This window comes from Salmo trutta, chromosome 1, assembly GCF_901001165.1.
Source record: "Salmo trutta chromosome 1, fSalTru1.1, whole genome shotgun sequence".
Taxonomy (NCBI): domain Eukaryota; kingdom Metazoa; phylum Chordata; class Actinopteri; order Salmoniformes; family Salmonidae; genus Salmo; species Salmo trutta.
This window is the reverse complement of record NC_042957.1, coordinates 61,464,149-61,481,828: the sequence shown is the minus strand read 5'-3', so window position 1 is coordinate 61,481,828 and position 17,680 is coordinate 61,464,149. Positions and strand designations below refer to the sequence as shown.

Below are 17,680 nucleotides of genomic sequence, written 5' to 3'. Positions count from 1 at the left end.
AGTGGCTCCCATTTTGGCTGTAGTGTTTGTTGCACGTTCCGGTGAGGGCGCATACTTCGTTATTTATCTCCGATAATGGTCTCCGGTATTCCCCATCTTAAATTTGATCGTTTATTTACATATTAGGGTACCTGAGGATTGATTAGGAATGTTGTTTGATATGTTTGGAAGAAGTTTATTGGTAATTTACGGGATTAATTTGTATGCATTTTGAACGAGGGAAACCGGTGGATTACTGAGTCAAGCACGCCAATGAAACTGACTCTTTTGGGATATAAAGAAGGACTTTATTGAACAAAAGGACCATTTGTTATGTAGCTGGGACCCTTGTGATTGCAACCAGATGAAATCTTCAAAGGTAAGTGATTTATTTTATCGCTTTTTCTGACTTTCGTGACGCCTCTGCTTGGTTGGAAATGTAAGTAATGCTTTTGTGTGCTGTCCTCAGATAATCGCATGGTGTGCTTTCGCCGTAAAGCCTTTTTGAAATCTGATGAAGCAGCTGGATTAACAAGAAGTTAAGCTTTTAAATGATGTATGACACTTGTATTTTCAAGAATGTTTAATGTTACGATTTTTGTAATTTGAATTTCGCGCTCTGCAATTTCACCGGATGTTGTCGAGGTGAGACGCTAGCGTCCCAATGATCCGTAAGAAGTTTTAAGTGCTATTCAAAAACATTTGACCCAGCTTAGTCGAGGCAGCTAAATCCATGCTCTAATTTTGCTATTGATTTGGGTCTAATTTCATCTATGAATCTTTATCCTGAGCAAATATGAATGACTGTGTGGTCACTGTAATTGATGGTTTTCACAAACCACTCAAGACTTCAGATCACCTTCCAATTACTTTTAAGGGCCCAAATAACTGTGATGACAGAGTGAGGACCACCTGTGCTGGAGAGAGAGACAGGCAGCCAGGCAAGCTGGTCTCAGCTGTACAGGAGGCAGGCAAGCTGGTCTCAGCCTGCCCACAGGTACGTCAATGACTGACCCCTCACCTCTGACCCTGCCTATGCTGCTGGACGCAGTGTCTCTAGCATAGCATGGCCTCAGGACATGGATTCTGTTCAGACCTGAACTCTTCTTTTGAAAGCTCAATAATGTGTGCAGGAGGAATGCACACACACAGATTGAGACATCCGTATGCTTGAGAGACATACTGACACAGTAGAAAAATGATCTCTCTGTGAAACATCAATCATCCCACTTAGACGTATTTTTGATCTGGGGGACAGTATTACCTGGTCTCACACACACACACACACACACACACACACACACACACACACACACACACACACACACATACGTCTTTAAGTCAAATTATGAAGTGATCCTGGTTTTAGGCTCTGATTAACAGTCATTCATAACACCATACCACCGTGTTAATAACAGTCATTCATAACGCCATACCACCGTGTTAATAACAGTCATTCATAACGCCATACCACCGTGTTAATAACAGTCATTCATAACGCCATACCACCGTGTTAATAACAGTCATTCATAACACCATACCACCGTGTTAATAACAGTCATTCATAACGCCATACCACCGTGTTAATAACAGTCATTCATAACGCCATACCACCGTGTTAATAACAGTCATTCATAATGCCATACCACCGTGTTAATAACAGTCATTCATAATGCCATACCACCGTGTTAATAACAGTCATTCATAATGCCATACCACCGTGTTAATAACAGTCATTCATAATGCCATACCACCGTGTTAATAACAGTCATTCATAATGCCATACCACCGTGTTAATAACAGTCATTCATAATGCCATGCCACAGTGTTAACGTCTTTACTTCACTGCAGTAAACACTTAAAAGTAAAGTACTGTCTGAGACAGAAGGGACCACACTGAGCAAAGAAGTGGATTCCCTCCTAACTTATAAGGCCATTAGAATGCGATGCCTTGGGGGAATTCCAGAGTGACAGTAATAAATGAGTCCCTTGACGGGGCAGATAACGAGGGGTCAACAGCCTGAGGAATCTGCTGCTGACATTTAGGGAAAATTAGAATGGAACTCCCTGAGACAAGACATACTGTTGGAGTTGAGACAGAGACAACTAGAGACACGACATACTGTTGGAGAGGAGACAACTAAAGATACGACATACTGTTGGAGTTGAAACAGAGACAACTAGAGACAAGGCATACTGTTGGAGTTGAGACAGAGACAACTAGAGACAAGGCATACTGTTGGAGTTGAGACAGAGACAACTAGAGACAAGGCATACTGTTGGAGTTGAGACAGAGACAACTAGAGACAAGGCATACTGTTGGAGTTGAGACAGAGACAACTAGAGACACGACATACTGTTGGAGTTGAGACAGAGACAACTAGAGACAAGGCATACTGTTGGAGTTGAGACAGAGACAACTAGAGACACGACATACTGTTGGAGTTGAGACAGAGACAACTAGAGACACGACATACTGTTGGAGTTCAGACAGAGACAACTAGAGACAAGGCATACTGTTGGAGTTGAGACAGAGACAACTAGAGACAAGGCATACTGTTGGAGTTGAGACAGAGACAACTAGAGACAAGGCATACTGTTGGAGTTGAGACAGAGACAACTAGAGACACGACATACTGTTGGAGTTGAGACAGAGACAACTAGAGACACGACATACTGTTGGAGTTCAGACAGAGACAACTAGAGACACGACATACTGTGAGTTGAGACAAAGACAACTAGAGACAAGGCATACTGTTGGAGTTGAGACAGAGACAACTAGAGACAAGGCATACTGTTGGAGTTGAGACAGAGACAACTAGAGACAAGGCATACTGTTGGAGTTGAGACAGAGACAACTAGAGACACGACATACTGTTGGAGTTGAGACAGAGACAACTAGAGACACGACATACTGTTGGAGTTGAGACAGAGACAACTAGAGACAAGGCATTCTGTTAATTCACAATATAGCTGATGATAGTGATGCCAATCATATCTATCAAGAAAGAACCAAAAGTACATTTTAATTTTAATTTATTTAATTTAACTAAGCAAGTCATTTAAGAACAAATTCTTGTTTACAATGACGGCCTACGAAAAGGCAAAACACCTCCTACAGGGACGGGGGCTGGGATTTTTAAAATAAATAAATAAAAATAAATAACATATGAATATAGGACAAGAGAGACAACATTACGACAAGAGAGACAACACAACACTACATAAAGAGAGACCTAAGACAACAACATAACAAGGCAGCAACACAACATAGTAGCAGCACAAAACATGGTACAAACATTATTGGGCACAGACAACAGCACAAAAGGCAAGAAGGTAGAATGGTGAACTTATTACTAAATGAAATGAGAGTTTGACTGTGATAATAGGTTGCTTCTTTGTGTAAATATTTTCTGTCTGGATTTTAATGATTTGTAAATGATTTGTATCAAGAAGGTAGAGACAACAACAGTCATTTAAGAACAAATTCTTGTTTACAATGACGGCCTACGAAAAGGCAAAACACCTCCTACAGGGACGGGGGCTGGGATTTTTAAAATAAATAAATAAAAATAAATAACATATGAATATAGGACAAGAGAGACAACATTACGACAAGAGAGACAACACAACACTACATAAAGAGAGACCTAAGACAACAACATAACAAGGCAGCAACACAACATAGTAGCAGCACAAAACATGGTACAAACATTATTGGGCACAGACAACAGCACAAAAGGCAAGAAGGTAGAGACAACAATACATCACACAAAGCAGCCACAACTGTCAGTAAGAGTGTCCAAAATTGAGTCTTTGAATAAAGAGATTGAGATAAAACGGTCCAGTTTGAGTGTTTGTTGCAGCTCGTTCCAGCCGCTAGCTGCAGCGAACTGAAAAGAGGAGCGACCCAGGGATGTGTGTGCTTTGGGGACCTTTAACAGAATGTGACTGGCAGAACGGGTGCTGTATGTGGAGGATAAGGGCTGCAGTAGATATCTCAGATAGGGGGGAGTGAGGCCTAAGAGGGTTTTATAAATAAGCATCAACCAGTGGGTCTTGCAACGGGTATAGAGAGATGAACAGTTTAGAGTATAGAGTGGCAGTGATGTGTCCTATAAGGAGCATTGGTGGCAAATCTGATGGGCGAATGGTAAAGAACATCTAGCCGCTCGAGAGCACCCTTACCTGCTGATTTATAAACTATGTCTCCGTAATCTAGTATGGGTAGGATGGTCATCTGAATCAGGGTTAGTTTGGCAGCTGGGGTGAAAGAGGAGCGATTACGATAGAGGAAACCAAGTCTAGATTTAACTTTAGCCTGCAGCTTTGATATGTGCTGAGAGAAGGACAGTGTACTGTCTAGCCATACTCCCAAGTACTTGTATGAGGTGACTACCTCAAGCTCTAAACCCTCAGAGGTAGTCATAACCCCTGTGGGAAGAGGGGCATTCCTCTTCCCCAACCACATGACCTTTGTTTTGGAGGTGTTCAGAACAAGGTAAGGGTAGAGAAAGCTTGTTGGACACTAAGAAAGCTTTGTTGTAGAGCATTTAACACAAAATCCGGGGAGGGGCCAGCTGAGTATAAGACTGTATCATCTGCATATAAATGGATGAGAGAACTTCCTACTGCCTACTTCCTACTAAATTAACAAGGCTGATGCCAGAAGAGGACGATGCCAGAGGTGATGGTGGTGAATGGGGGAAGATGATGATACCAGAGATGATGGTGGTGAATGGGGGAAGATGATGATACCAGAGGTGATGGTGGTGAATGGGGGAAGATGATGATACCAGAGATGATGGTGGTGAATGGGGGAAGATGATGATACCAGAGATGAAGGTGGTGAATGGGGGAAGAGGATGATACCAGAGATGAAGGTGGTGAATGGGGGAAGAGGATGATACCAGAGATGATGGTAGTGAATTGTGGAAGATAATGGCAAGCATGCCATGCTGCCCTTTGTCTTGAGAGACTTTAAAAAGACACTTTCTAAATCTCTCACTTCCTCTCACTCATGTTCTTTCAAGCATGCAACCCGGTGATTGAGTCAATCCTAGTGTTGCAATGCAACCAGCAGTCAGGGACAAGGAAAGTCAACACCAGCCCACGTGTTCTCATTAGGCGGAGCTAAGAAGAACTGAAGAAGTATATTTCCTTCCCATCTTCTGACTCTGGGCCAGTCTCTGTCTGGCACTTACCAGCCACTTCCTAAACACTTAGGTGAGTGTCAAGCATGCTACCTAGCAGAGGAGGAGGCAATAGCATACCTGCAGGCAAGGAGGAATAACAGGCTGTACGGTGAGAGTGAACATGTCTGTCAGTGTGTTTGTCTGGGAAGCAACAGGCAGCTCGTAACCGCCAACGGTGCGCTGGCAGACCTGTCTGTCTGCCTGGACAGGTTCCGCCTTATAGTCCTGTTTGTGGCATGTTAACGACTTCAAAACAAACCACTCTTCCCTGCTTTCACATAGTGCCAGCACCAGAGAGGCTGATCGACACCCCCCCACCCCATTTCATTTCAGGGGTGTAGTTAGGCACACAATTGTGTTTCACTCATTCACTCATGTTAGTTGAGGAGTAACCAATGATAACTACCACAAAGTAGCAACCCAATAGTCCCTCTGTGTTTGTGTGTGATTGTCAGATTGCCTCATGTTCCACATTATGGCTTAACACTGCTAACCCTATCAGCATTCAAACTGTAGGGCCATTATCCAATGCTTTATTGAATTATATAATAGCCTCCTAATTTGGCAGAATAACTTTGCTGCACACATTACAGATATTGTTGCCACACTAGAGTTCCTTAAATGAACCTCTGACTCGCGATATGTCAATACTTTTACAAAAAAAATGTAATTCTTAAACCCTTATCATGTACCTATGTTTGTCCTCTGTTGTTCCGTGCCTTTCTTTGTTTGCTGAAATCCGTTTTTTTTTAATTAAACGTTAATCAAATACAACCACTGACTGTTTCCTCATTACTGGTGCTTTAAGATGGCAACTCAGCCGCGAATGCCAATTGAATCTCAACAAGGAAAACATCTGTGGTTGTATTTGATTAACGTTTTATTAAAAAAAGGTATGGATTTCAGCAAAGAAATGCACGCAACAAAGGACAAACATACGTAGGCCTACAAGGTAAGTATCGAGGTATAGCGACTAGGAGTTGGAGGTTCAATTCAAAAGCTCTAGAATGTGCTCAACTCAGTGGAGTTAAGATACTTGGCAAGGGATAATGCTGTAGTGAAGCAAGGCAAACAATGAACAAATGTAATTTTGGCATTAGAACACAAGCAGGGAAGGGGTAGCAACATGTTTTATTCTAATGTTATTTTCTCGAGAACCCCATGGATGGTTGTCATGGGAACTAAAAAAATTCCCGGGACAAACTCTCCTGCCAGCTTTTCTTCAGTGCTTAGCTTGGAGTACAGACATACTCCTTTTTGCCCTTTTGGTTAAGTGCTGAATTGGCTTTTGAAAGGACTTATTCTTGCATTGTGACCTGTTGAACTGCTAGACCTGTTGCACTTTGCCGTTGGTTCTTCTTCTTAACTACTTGTGCTAATAAATGTAATGGGTTTAATTAAATGGTCGTCTATCATCACTTGGACAACATGTGAGAGAGCCGTCCTAGATTTATGTGCAATAATTGCCCATCCTGTGGCATACATACTATTAATTATATTCATGTTAATGATATTGACCTCTGCATATTTCCTCGGAAATAAGATGGAAATACTGAGACAGGCTAAGAATTAAATTAATGCAAGGCAGACAATCATGTCATGCTGCTACGTTGAGATTCAGTCAAATAAAAAAGGGTAAAAGGGTGAAATAATATGCAAAGGGTGTTCACCATAATTCTTACCTACAAACAGACAGAAAACATCCAAGCCGACCAGCATCTTTCTCTTGGTGCAGAGTGAACTGTCTGCAGGTTCTGCAAGGATGTGATTCTTCCCAGCGCCGTTTTCCTTCATCGCCTCCCCGGCTCCCCCGTTGTCGGCTAAACGCTGCTGAAGCTCAGCGTCCCGAGGAAGAGTACTAGTGTGTGTCGAGTTGAACTTTTGCATATTGTCTCTTGTTTAAAATACAACGTTGATGTTGTCTTGTTTCTGTTTACTGACAGTAACGTTAAGTATCCCAAAGGTGAACATTCAGTCCGTCCAACGTTGAAAAATACAAATTAATGATGGCTGACTAACTTTAGCTAGCTAACTGTTATTGAAAACCATGTCCAACGACCACAAAAGTTAAACTTGACAGGTATCAAACCGTTAGCAACAAGCTTATCTGTGAAATGTAAGACAAGTTCGACGATAGCGTAAAGAAGAGTAAAGATAAACTGAAAGAGAAGTGTTCTTGCTTCAGTTCACTGAGGTGTTGCGAGCTAAAGCGCTCACTGTCCCACTGTATCGTGTTCTCTGTTCAAAGTCTTCAACTACTGTAGCTGGCTAGCCACGTTACATCATGATACGTTACCCTAAAACCAACTAAATCAATATTTTAAAAGAATAAATTGCAAAACACGCATTGCTCAATACGTCTGTCAACTTTCAAACTTGCCCATATGTCATTCATTCAACTATTCCAAATGCCCTCTCCATGTGTTGGACTATTTTCTGTTCAGTCCTCCTGTTCCCTCGCATTTTGTCCCTCCCCAAAACTAGGCAGACCCCCAGGAGTTTGTTTTGCAAAATGTTTATATCTCCTTTGCTCCAGTTCTGACAACCCACCCCCACTTGTTAGTTAAATACAGTAGTTAACCAAATAGCTACCCGGACTATCTGTATTGACCCTTTTTGCACTAACTTTGACTCAACTCATACACTGCTGCTACTGTTTACTATCTGTCACTGTATGTACAGTACATATCTTCCTCAATTACCTCGCACGAGTACCCTGCACATCGACTCGGTACTGTACATTGCCCAATTATCGTTACTCATTGCGTATCTGTTATTATGTGTTTTACTTTTCTATTATTTCACTATTTTCTTTCTCTCTGCATTGTTGGGAAGGGTCCGTAAATAAGCATTTCACTGTTACTTCACACCTGTTGTTTACGAAGCATGTGACGAATAAAATTTGATTTGATTCTTACTTTTTTGTTTGTTTTACACTAATAGCTTTGTTTGTTTGTTTTATTTGTTAACAGCTATGTTATGCTAGAATCAATACTATATTTGAGAGAGAATTAAGAATATAGAGAAATATATAAATGTTTATTTAATAGCATACATTTTTATTTCAGTGTGCTTTGATGAACTGTGGTATGTGTATTAAATTAGGTTAGTAATCACATTAATTGTATTTGGCACATGCTTCTTAGACAACAGGTATAGACTGACAGTGAATTATTATCTTTTTTGTAATTTACTTTATTTAACTAGGCAAGTCAGTTAAGAACAAATTCTTATTTTCAATGACGGCCTAGGAACAGTGGGTTAACTGCCTTGTTCAGGGGCAGAACGACAGATTTGTACCTTGTCACCTCGGGGATTCGAATTTGCAACCTTTCGGTTATTAGCCCAACGCTCTAACCACTAGGCTACCCTGCCGCCCCAGGGTTTAATTATGGGTCCTTTTCCAACAATGCGGAGTTAAAGAAAATAAAATAGAAACAGATACACAGTGAATAACAAATAAAAATAGCATGGCTATATTTAGGGAGTAGAACATAACACATATATATATATATATATATATATATATATATATATATATATATATATATATATATATATATATATATATATATATATATATATATATATATATATATATATATATATATAGGGAGTACCAGTACGAGTCTACTGTATATGCAGGGGTACGAGGTAATTGAGGTAGCTACTGTATGTACTGTACATAAAGGTAGGGGTAAAGTGACTGGGCAACAAGCTAGATTAGACAGTAGCAGCAGTGTGTGTGTGTGCATGCGTCTGTGTGTATAGTGTCAGTATGCAGGTGCATGCTATGTGGGTGTGGATGTATGCAGTTTGTGTTGTGGTGTCAGTGTAAATATGTGTGAGTAGATGTGTGTAATGAGAGATTCCATTATGTTTCCCAGGCCTACTTAAATTAGAAAAATTTAAAACGAGAGAAAATGTTGCCCTTTGCCTTACACTTCAAATGTCATCGTTTGCCCAACAATATCTAATCCTTCCTTTGATCAAATAAATGGATTTCTCTCTACCATCAGTTACTTTCCTGGTTAGTGAAGACCTAATGGGAGACCATGCAGTAGACCCTATGCCTACCCGTCTATTCAATGGACATCTCCAACCCTGAATGTCTCTGCTAAAATGGTTTGTATAGGCCCAACACAGTTATTAGCATATATCTTATGACTGTCTTGTAGATGAGAATTCCTTCAAATGTATACTCTCTGATCAGTCTCAGATTTTTCCTTACACAGTATGGAATTGCAGGTACAAGAGGTAGGAGAGTGCCACCACCTGGTGAGAAGTACAGAAATTGTCACCTCTTTCTTTTCAGAACTGTATATTAAGGTTTATTAGAGACAGACTACACAAGGTAAAATAACTGCAAATTCGTGCAGTAGTTTTACATGATTGGTCTACAACTGCTTGCACAGGATACATCAAACTAGGCAGCTATGTTCATGAATCAAACACATTTCCTCACACGTAGGCCAATATGTTTCTCAAGTCCCTCACCAGTTGTGGGAAAGGAGCCTGGTGTGCAAGGGTACTTCCTCTCACGTAACATTCTCTGTTGTGAGAGGAAGTACCCTTGCATGCTATCAGGCTCCTAGCCACGGCTGACTGTAGCATTGCTGAGAATGTTATGTGAGAAGAAGTGACCTTGCACGCCAGACTCCTTTCCTACAACTGGTGAGGGACTTGAGAAACATATTGGCCTACGTGTGAGGAAATGTGTTTGATTCATGAACATAGCTGCCTAGTTTGATGTTTCCTGTGCAAGCAGTTGTAGACCAATCATGTATTATGAGAGAGGAAAAGATGATCAAACAAAAGTGAGAAAATAAATGAAAATAAAATAAGGAACTAACAGCAAATTATTTAGGCAGAGAGGTCTGTGTCATTACCTCCTTGTCTTATTGAATAGAGCTTCAAACCCTCAACCATTGATCTGAGGAGGTGAAGAAAAAAAGTAAAGTTAGACAGGACCAATAGGCAAAAAAGATTACCAGCTCATCTGGCATTTGCCCAAAATGCCAGATGGTCAATCCGCCCCTGCAAGTCTACCTTTACTTCGCTTTTTCTGTTCAAATGTCAGACTCAAAGGTCATGGGATGATTCCGGACCCCAGCAAGTGGACTAGATAGAAACGTTATAAATCCACGGTCTGTCTTCAATAGAAGAGCCTAAAGCAGTTAGCAGTAATTTTGATGGCCACTAGATGGCTGTAGAAAGTCATTTACTGTGTGATAGATGGGCCAGGAGCGATGAGAAGCCTGCAACACAGTGGAGGCTGGTGTGAGGAGCTATAGGAGGACAGGCTCATTCCAATGGCTGGAATGGAATACATGGAACAGAGTCAAATTTGTGGTTTCCATATGTTAGATGTGTTTGATACCATTCCATTTATTCCATTCCAGACATTACAATGAGCCTGTCCTCCTACAGCTCCTCCCACCAGCCTCCACTGCTTTAGCAGTGATTAAAGTTAAGCTCACTAACCAGGCTTACATGTTTGAGAACAAAACTAAGAATATAGCCTACACAATGTGCGGGGGAAATTAGTTTCCCCCCCGAAAAGTTTTGTAATTGCATACAGTGACACTCCCTAGTGATAACCACTACACACCTAACACCTATCTATTGTAGGCTACTCAGTACAGCCAGAGTTAGGGAGTAACTTATTACATGTAATCTGATTACAACAAAAATTGAATCAGTTACATTAGCAGCAAAAATATTGTGATCAGATTACAGATACTTTTGAAGAACTAGAGATGATTGCTTCTTGGATTACCTTTAAATTCATAAAAGATGTTTGCAAAAACATACAGTACGAGTCAAAAGTTTGGATACGTCTACATCTACTACTTTTTACTATTTTCTATATTGTAGAATAATAATGAAGACATCAAAACTATGAAATAACACATATGGAATCATGTAGTAACCAAAAAAATGTGTTAAACAAATTAAAATATATTTAACATTTGAGATTCTTCAAAGTAGTCACCCTTTGCCTTGATAGCTTTGCACACTCTTGGCATTCAATCAACCAGCTTCATGAGGTAGTCACCTGGAATGCATTTCAATTAACAGGTGTTCATTGTTAAAAGTTAATTTGTGGAATTTATTTTCTTCATAATGCGTTTGAGCCAATCAGTTGTGTTGTGACAAGGTAGGGGTGGTATACAGAAGATAGCCCTATTTGTTAAAAAAATACCATGTCCATAGTATGGCAAGAACAGCTCAAATAAGCAAAGAGTAATGACAGTCCATCATTACTTTAAGACATGAAGGTCAGTCAATGCGGAAAATTGCAGTCGCACAAATCATCAAGCGCTATGATGAAACTGGCTCTCTTGAGGACCACCACAGGAAAGGAAGACCTAGTTACCTCTGCTGCAGAGGATAAGTTAAATTACAGTTACCAGCCTCAGAAAATGCAGCCCAAATAAATGCTTCACAGAGTTCAAGTAACAGACACATTTCAACATCAACTGTTCAGAGGAGACTGAGTGAATCAGGCCTTCATAGTCGAATTGCTGCAAAGAAACCACTACTGAAAGATACCAATAAGACGAAGAGACTTGTTTTGGCCAAGAAACACTGGCAGTGGACATTAGACCGGTGAAAATCTGTCCTTTGGTCTGATGAGTTCAAATGTTTGATTTTTGGTTCCAACCGCTGTGTCTTTGTGAGACGCAGAGTAGGTGAACGGATGATGGAGTGCTGCATCAGATGACCTGGCCTCCATAATCACCTGACCTCAACCCAATTGAGATGGTTTGGGATGAGTCGGACCGCAGAGTGAAGGAAAAGCAGCCAACAAGTGCTCAGCATATGTGGGAACTCCTTCAAGACTGTTGGAAAACTATTCCAGGTGAAGCTGGTTGAGAGAATTCCAACAGTGTGCAAACTGTCATCAAGGCAAAGGGTATTTTATAACACATTTTTGGTTACTACATGATTCCATATGTGTTATTTCATAGTTTTGATGTCTTCACTATTATTCTACAATGTTCCCCTCACAACTCCGTAGGCAAGCACCATGGTCTTGTAGCGGATGCGAGCTTCAACTGGATGCCAGTGGAGAGAGCGGAGGAGCGGGGTGACGTGAGAGAACTTGTGAAGGTTGAACACCAGACGGGCTGCGGCATTCTGGATGAGTTGTAGGGGTTTAATGGCACAGGCAGGGAGCCCAGCCAACAGCGAGTTGCAGTAATCCAGACGGGAGATGACAAGTGCCTGGATTAGGACCTGTGCCGCTTCCTGTGTGAGGCAGGGTCGTACTCTGCGAATGTTGTAGAGCATGAACCTACAGGATCGGGTGACCGCCTTGATGTTAGTGGAGAACGACAGGGTGTTGTCCAGGGTCACGCCAAGGTTCTTAGCACTCTGGGAGGAGGACACAATGGAGTTGTCAACCGTGATGGCGAGATCATGGAAAGGGCAGTCCTTCCCCGGGAGGAAGAGCAGCTCCGTCTTGCCAAGGTTCAGCTTGAGGTGGTGATCCGTCATCCACACTGATATGTCTGCCAGACATGCAGAGATGCGATTCGCCACCTGGTTATCAGAAGGGGGAAAGGAGAAGATTAATTGTGTGTCGTCTGCGTAGCAATGATAGGAGAGGCCATGTGAGGATATGACAGAGCCAAGTGACTTGGTGTATAGCGAGAATAGGAGAGGGCCTAGAACAGAGCCCTGGGGGACACCAGTGGTGAGAGCACGTGGTGCGGAGACAGATTCTCGCCACGCCACCTGGTAGGAGCGACCTGTCAGGTAGGACGCAATCCAAGCGTGGGCCGCGCTTGGATTGAAGAAACTATATTATTAAACAAAGATTAATTATATAAAGAATGACAAAACACTTTGGAGCATCTTAAATTACATTTTGGGGAAAAAGGCAAACAGCTCCATCATTCATTGAATCAGATGGCTCATTCATCACAAAACCCAGTGATATTGCCAATTACTTTAATGATCTTTTTCATTGGCAAGATTAGCAAACTTAGGCATGACATGCCAGAAACAAACACTGATACTATACATCCAAGTATAACTGATCAAATTATGAAAGACAAGCATTGTAATTTTGAAATCCATAAAGTTAGTGTGGAAGAGGTGAAGAAATTGTGGTCTACCCAAGAATAGTAAAGCCCCCTTTAATGGCTCAAATAGCCGACCAATCAGCCTGTTTGACCAGATACGATGCTATTTTACTGTAAACAAACTGACAGACTTTCAACATGCCTATAAGGAAGGCATTCAACAAGCACAGCACTTACACAGATGACTGATGATTGGCTCAGAGAAATTGATAATAAAAAGATTGTAGGAGCTATTTTGTTAGACTTCACTGCGGCTGTTGACAGTCTGCTGCTGGAAAAACTTGTATTATGGCTTTACTCCCCCTGCTATATTGTGGATAAAGAGCTACCTGGCTAACAGAACACAGAGGGTGTTCTTTAATGGAAGCCTCTCCAACATAATCCAGGTAAAATCAGGAATTCCCCTGGGCAGCTGTCTAGGCCCCTTACCCTTCTTACTCTTACTCTTACTCATATTTCAAAAACTAAAAGCATTATATTTGGGACAAATAATTCACAAAATCTCGTAATAAATAATGTGAAAATTGAACAAAGTTGGTGACTAAACTTCTTGGAGTAACCCTGGATTGTAAAAGGTCATGGTCAAAACAACAGTAGCTAAGATGGGGAGACGTCTGTCAATAATAGAGCGCTGCTCTGCATTCACTATCAACAAGGAAGGTTCTAGTTTTGTTACACCTGGACTACAGTTCAGTCATGTAGTCAGTTGCCACAAAGAGGGACCTTGGAAAATTACAAATGACTCAGAACAGGGCAGCATGGGTGGCCATTACATGTACGCGGAGCGCTAACATTAATAATGTGCATGTAAATCTCCCATGGCTCAAAGTGGAGAACAGATTTTTTATCACTACTTGTTTTTGGAAGTGTTGACATGCTGAATGCACCGAGGTGTCTGTTTAAATTACTTACACACAGCTCGGACATCCATGCATACCCCACAAGTTTCTTCCCAATCCCCTAGTCAAGCCCAAACTATGGGAGGCGCATAGTACTACATAGAGCCATGACTAAAGTACATGGAACTCTATTCCACGTCAGCTAACTGATGCAAGCAGTAGAATAAGATAACAAAAAAAGATAAAAATCACCTTATGGAACAGCGGGGACTGTGAAGACGCATGCACAATACACACACGTACATTGTAATATTGTTGTACGGTGGTTTTATACATTTTGTATTGTAGATATGTAGTGGTGTAATAATGTTATATGATGTATTGTTTTATCTTTTGTTTTATGTGTGATTTAAGTACCTTAATGTGTTTGGACCCCAGGAAGAGTAGCTGCGCCCTTGACAGCAGCTTATGGGGATCCCTAAGAAATTCAAGTACAAAGAGAAAGTGTTTGAACTGGAATTTCAAGTGATAGAACAAGATGCACCACTAGCGAGGCTATATTCAGAGGGTACCGGTACAGAGTCAATGTGCGGGGGCACCAGTTAGTCGAGGTAATATGTACATGTAGGTAGAGTTAAAGTGACTATGCATATATAATAAACAGAGTAGCAGCAGCGTAAATGGGGGGGGGGGGGGGCAATGCAAATAGCCATTTGATTAGCTTGTCAGCAATGCGCCAGTGTTAAAGTACTATGATGTAAAAAAAAACGGACTATCTGTGGATGCAAGCTCAGAAGGCTTGGGAGCTGTGATCCTGCAAGATGGTCAGCCAATTGCATACGGGTCAAGATCACTCACAGACTGTCAAAAGAGATACACTCAAATTGAAAAAGAGCTAACGGCGATAGTGTATGGCTGCAAGAAATTTCAACAAAACCTGTGTCGTGTCGTTGGCATCATTAAAACTGAAGACATATTTATCAAATAACTCTAATTATTATTACGCGATTAACCTGATTAATCATGTAACTGTAATTAACTAGGAAGTCGGGGCACCAAGGAAAATATTTAGATTACAAAGTTATAATTTTCCTAATATAACTTTCAGATATTTTAATATCTGATCTATTAGTCTTCGAATTAATGAATTATTATTTACCTCACGCCAGTCTCATTCCAAATGTCGTAAATTGTTGGTTATCTGCACGAACCCAGTCTTCACTATGAGTCATCCATACATCAATTGTCTTAAAATAATTTATTTACTAACTAAGTAATTCACAGAAATACATAACAAACAGTAGATATGTTTACAAGGAAATGATAGGAGAATGTGCCCTAGTGGGCTAAACCGACATGACGGCTTGTTAGACAAAAGGGGAGTGGGGTCAGCTGAGAAGGCACTACAGAGTTGATAATTATAACAATTGAAATACTAATCCTTTGCACATGAACGCTCGCTCATTCGGGAACAATTGCAATCAAAATATATACATATTTACGCTCAGTGTGTCGTCGGGATCTCTGTTGAAAAGTTTGTTTCTGTTGGAGTTTGTCCGCCCTCTCTCGCTCTCTGTCGTGGTTAGAATGGGTAATTCAGAGTGACATTAATGTCGTTATAGGAGAGATGTTTCGGCGGTTGTCGGTCTTCGCGTTCAATGATACCGAATTCCTAGCTGCAGACTAGTAATTAATATCAAAGACTTGTTCTTATTCTGTCGGTATCGATAGTCTAAGAGTTTAACCACGTGGTATGGTTAAAAGTTCATCAAGAGAAATGCATGGTCTCCAACCTTTAGCCATCTCGTAAGTGAGGTAAGCTCGGTCTGGTGATAGAAAACCTCGGTGGGGGTTTTATTCAGAAGAGCAGAAAAGGGCCTGTCCCATGACGCCAGACCATAACTGTGCTCATGGGCAGTCCTCTGATTTAGTTAAGACTCCAAAGGGAATTGGAGTTTCCTTCATTAAACAGTCCAAAATCACATTGCACAATTTCACAAACAGTTCCATCCTTATTCATTCATTTTATACAACCATTTAGATGTAAGTCTCATACCCGAGACTCTTCTATAAACATGATTATGGTAATGTGGCTGTATTGGCTCATGAGTTTCACAAAATTGTACCAAACGGATCAGTTCGTTGCTGAATTCTTCGCCGATCTTTTATACCTTCTCCAGAACATAAATGTCGTTCGGTTCTCCAGTTCTGTGAGGTGGAAGAACTCCTTTGTTCTCTCTATACTGGGGCCATGAGGAGAGGGTCTCCTCGTAGGAATTTACGACCGCTCTTAGAGCCTGGTGTCAGAAGTATAGAGGTCGGGGGATGGTGCTCGCAGTGTCCAAAGAGGGCAACGTCATGACACCTGTATGAAAAGCAGATCCAGGTGGAGTCAGACCACAAACCCTTGGAAACAATCTTCAATGAAGTCGCTCCAGAAAGTACCAGCCAGACTGCAGAGAATGCTGATGAGACTACAGAGATACAGTCTACATGTGACAGACAAACCAGGAAAGGAGATACACGTCGCTGATGCACTGAGCCGAGCATACCTGAAGGATTAGAGAGAGAAATTGCTCGATGGTGAGCTGGATGTAAACTACATCGATCAAAAACCTTCTGTTTCAGAGGAGAAACTGCAGCAATTCAAAACAGCAACAGCAGAAGATGGAGAGTAAAAACTGGTCACAGAAACAGTTAAAAAATGATGGCCAGACACAAGAGGGAAAGTTGCAAAGAAAATACAGCACCACTGCACTTTCAGAGAGGACTTGAAATACTCAGATGGACTGCTGTTCAAAAGTTAAAATGTGTTGTCCCACAGAAAATGAGAAGAAATTTGAAAAATCCATGAAGCACACATGGGAATTGTAAAATGTAAGGAAAGAGGAAGGGAAGTTCTGTTCTGGCCAGGCATGGCAAAACAGATTGAAGATGTAACAAAATGTGCAGTCTGCAACAAACACAAAAACAACAACCAAACAGCCGCTCATGTCCCATCCAATATAAGAGAAAGCTTGGGCCAAAGTTAGAGTGGACCTCTTCCATTACAATGACACAGAATTTCTACTATGTGTGAATTACTACAAAATACCCAGAAATCTCCAAGTTTAGGGGGACAGCAAGTAAACACACAATTACAGCACTACAGTCGATCTTTGCAAGGCATGGGGTGCTCAACATTTTGTGCCCCAACAATGGAAGACAGCTTGCGAATCAAGAAATGTCTTGTGAGTCAAGAGTTTTCTACCAGCTGAGAGTTCAGACATGTCATGTCGAGCCCTAGATTTCCACAGTCAAACAGCCAAGCTGAGAGAGTAGTTCAGACTGAAGAACCTGTTATAAAAAGCAAAAAAAAAAAATACCTTTAACTAGGCAAGTCAGTTAAGAACATAATCTTATATACAATGACAGCCTAGGAACAGTGGGTTAACTGCCTTGTTCAGGGGCAGAACAACAGATTTTTACCTTGTCAGCTCAGGGATTCAATCTAGCAACCTTTCGTTACTGGCCCAACACTCTAACCACTAGGCTACCTGCCACCCCACATACAGTGCATTTGGAAAATATTCAG

General features: G+C 41.2%; 1 protein-coding gene across 1 annotated transcript in view; it reads right to left on the bottom strand.

Annotated features, from left to right (window-relative positions):
* LOC115204313 (phospholipid phosphatase 3-like) overlaps window positions 1–7,686 on the bottom strand; it is a 33,391-nt gene extending 25,705 nt beyond the window's left edge. The window contains exon 1 of the mRNA XM_029769780.1: window positions 6,857–7,686. Within this exon, the coding sequence (XP_029625640.1) occupies window positions 6,857–7,061 (205 nt within the window). The 5' untranslated portion in view covers window positions 7,062–7,686. The remainder of the gene's footprint in view (window positions 1–6,856) is intronic.
* Between the last annotated feature and the right edge of the window lie 9,994 nt (window positions 7,687–17,680).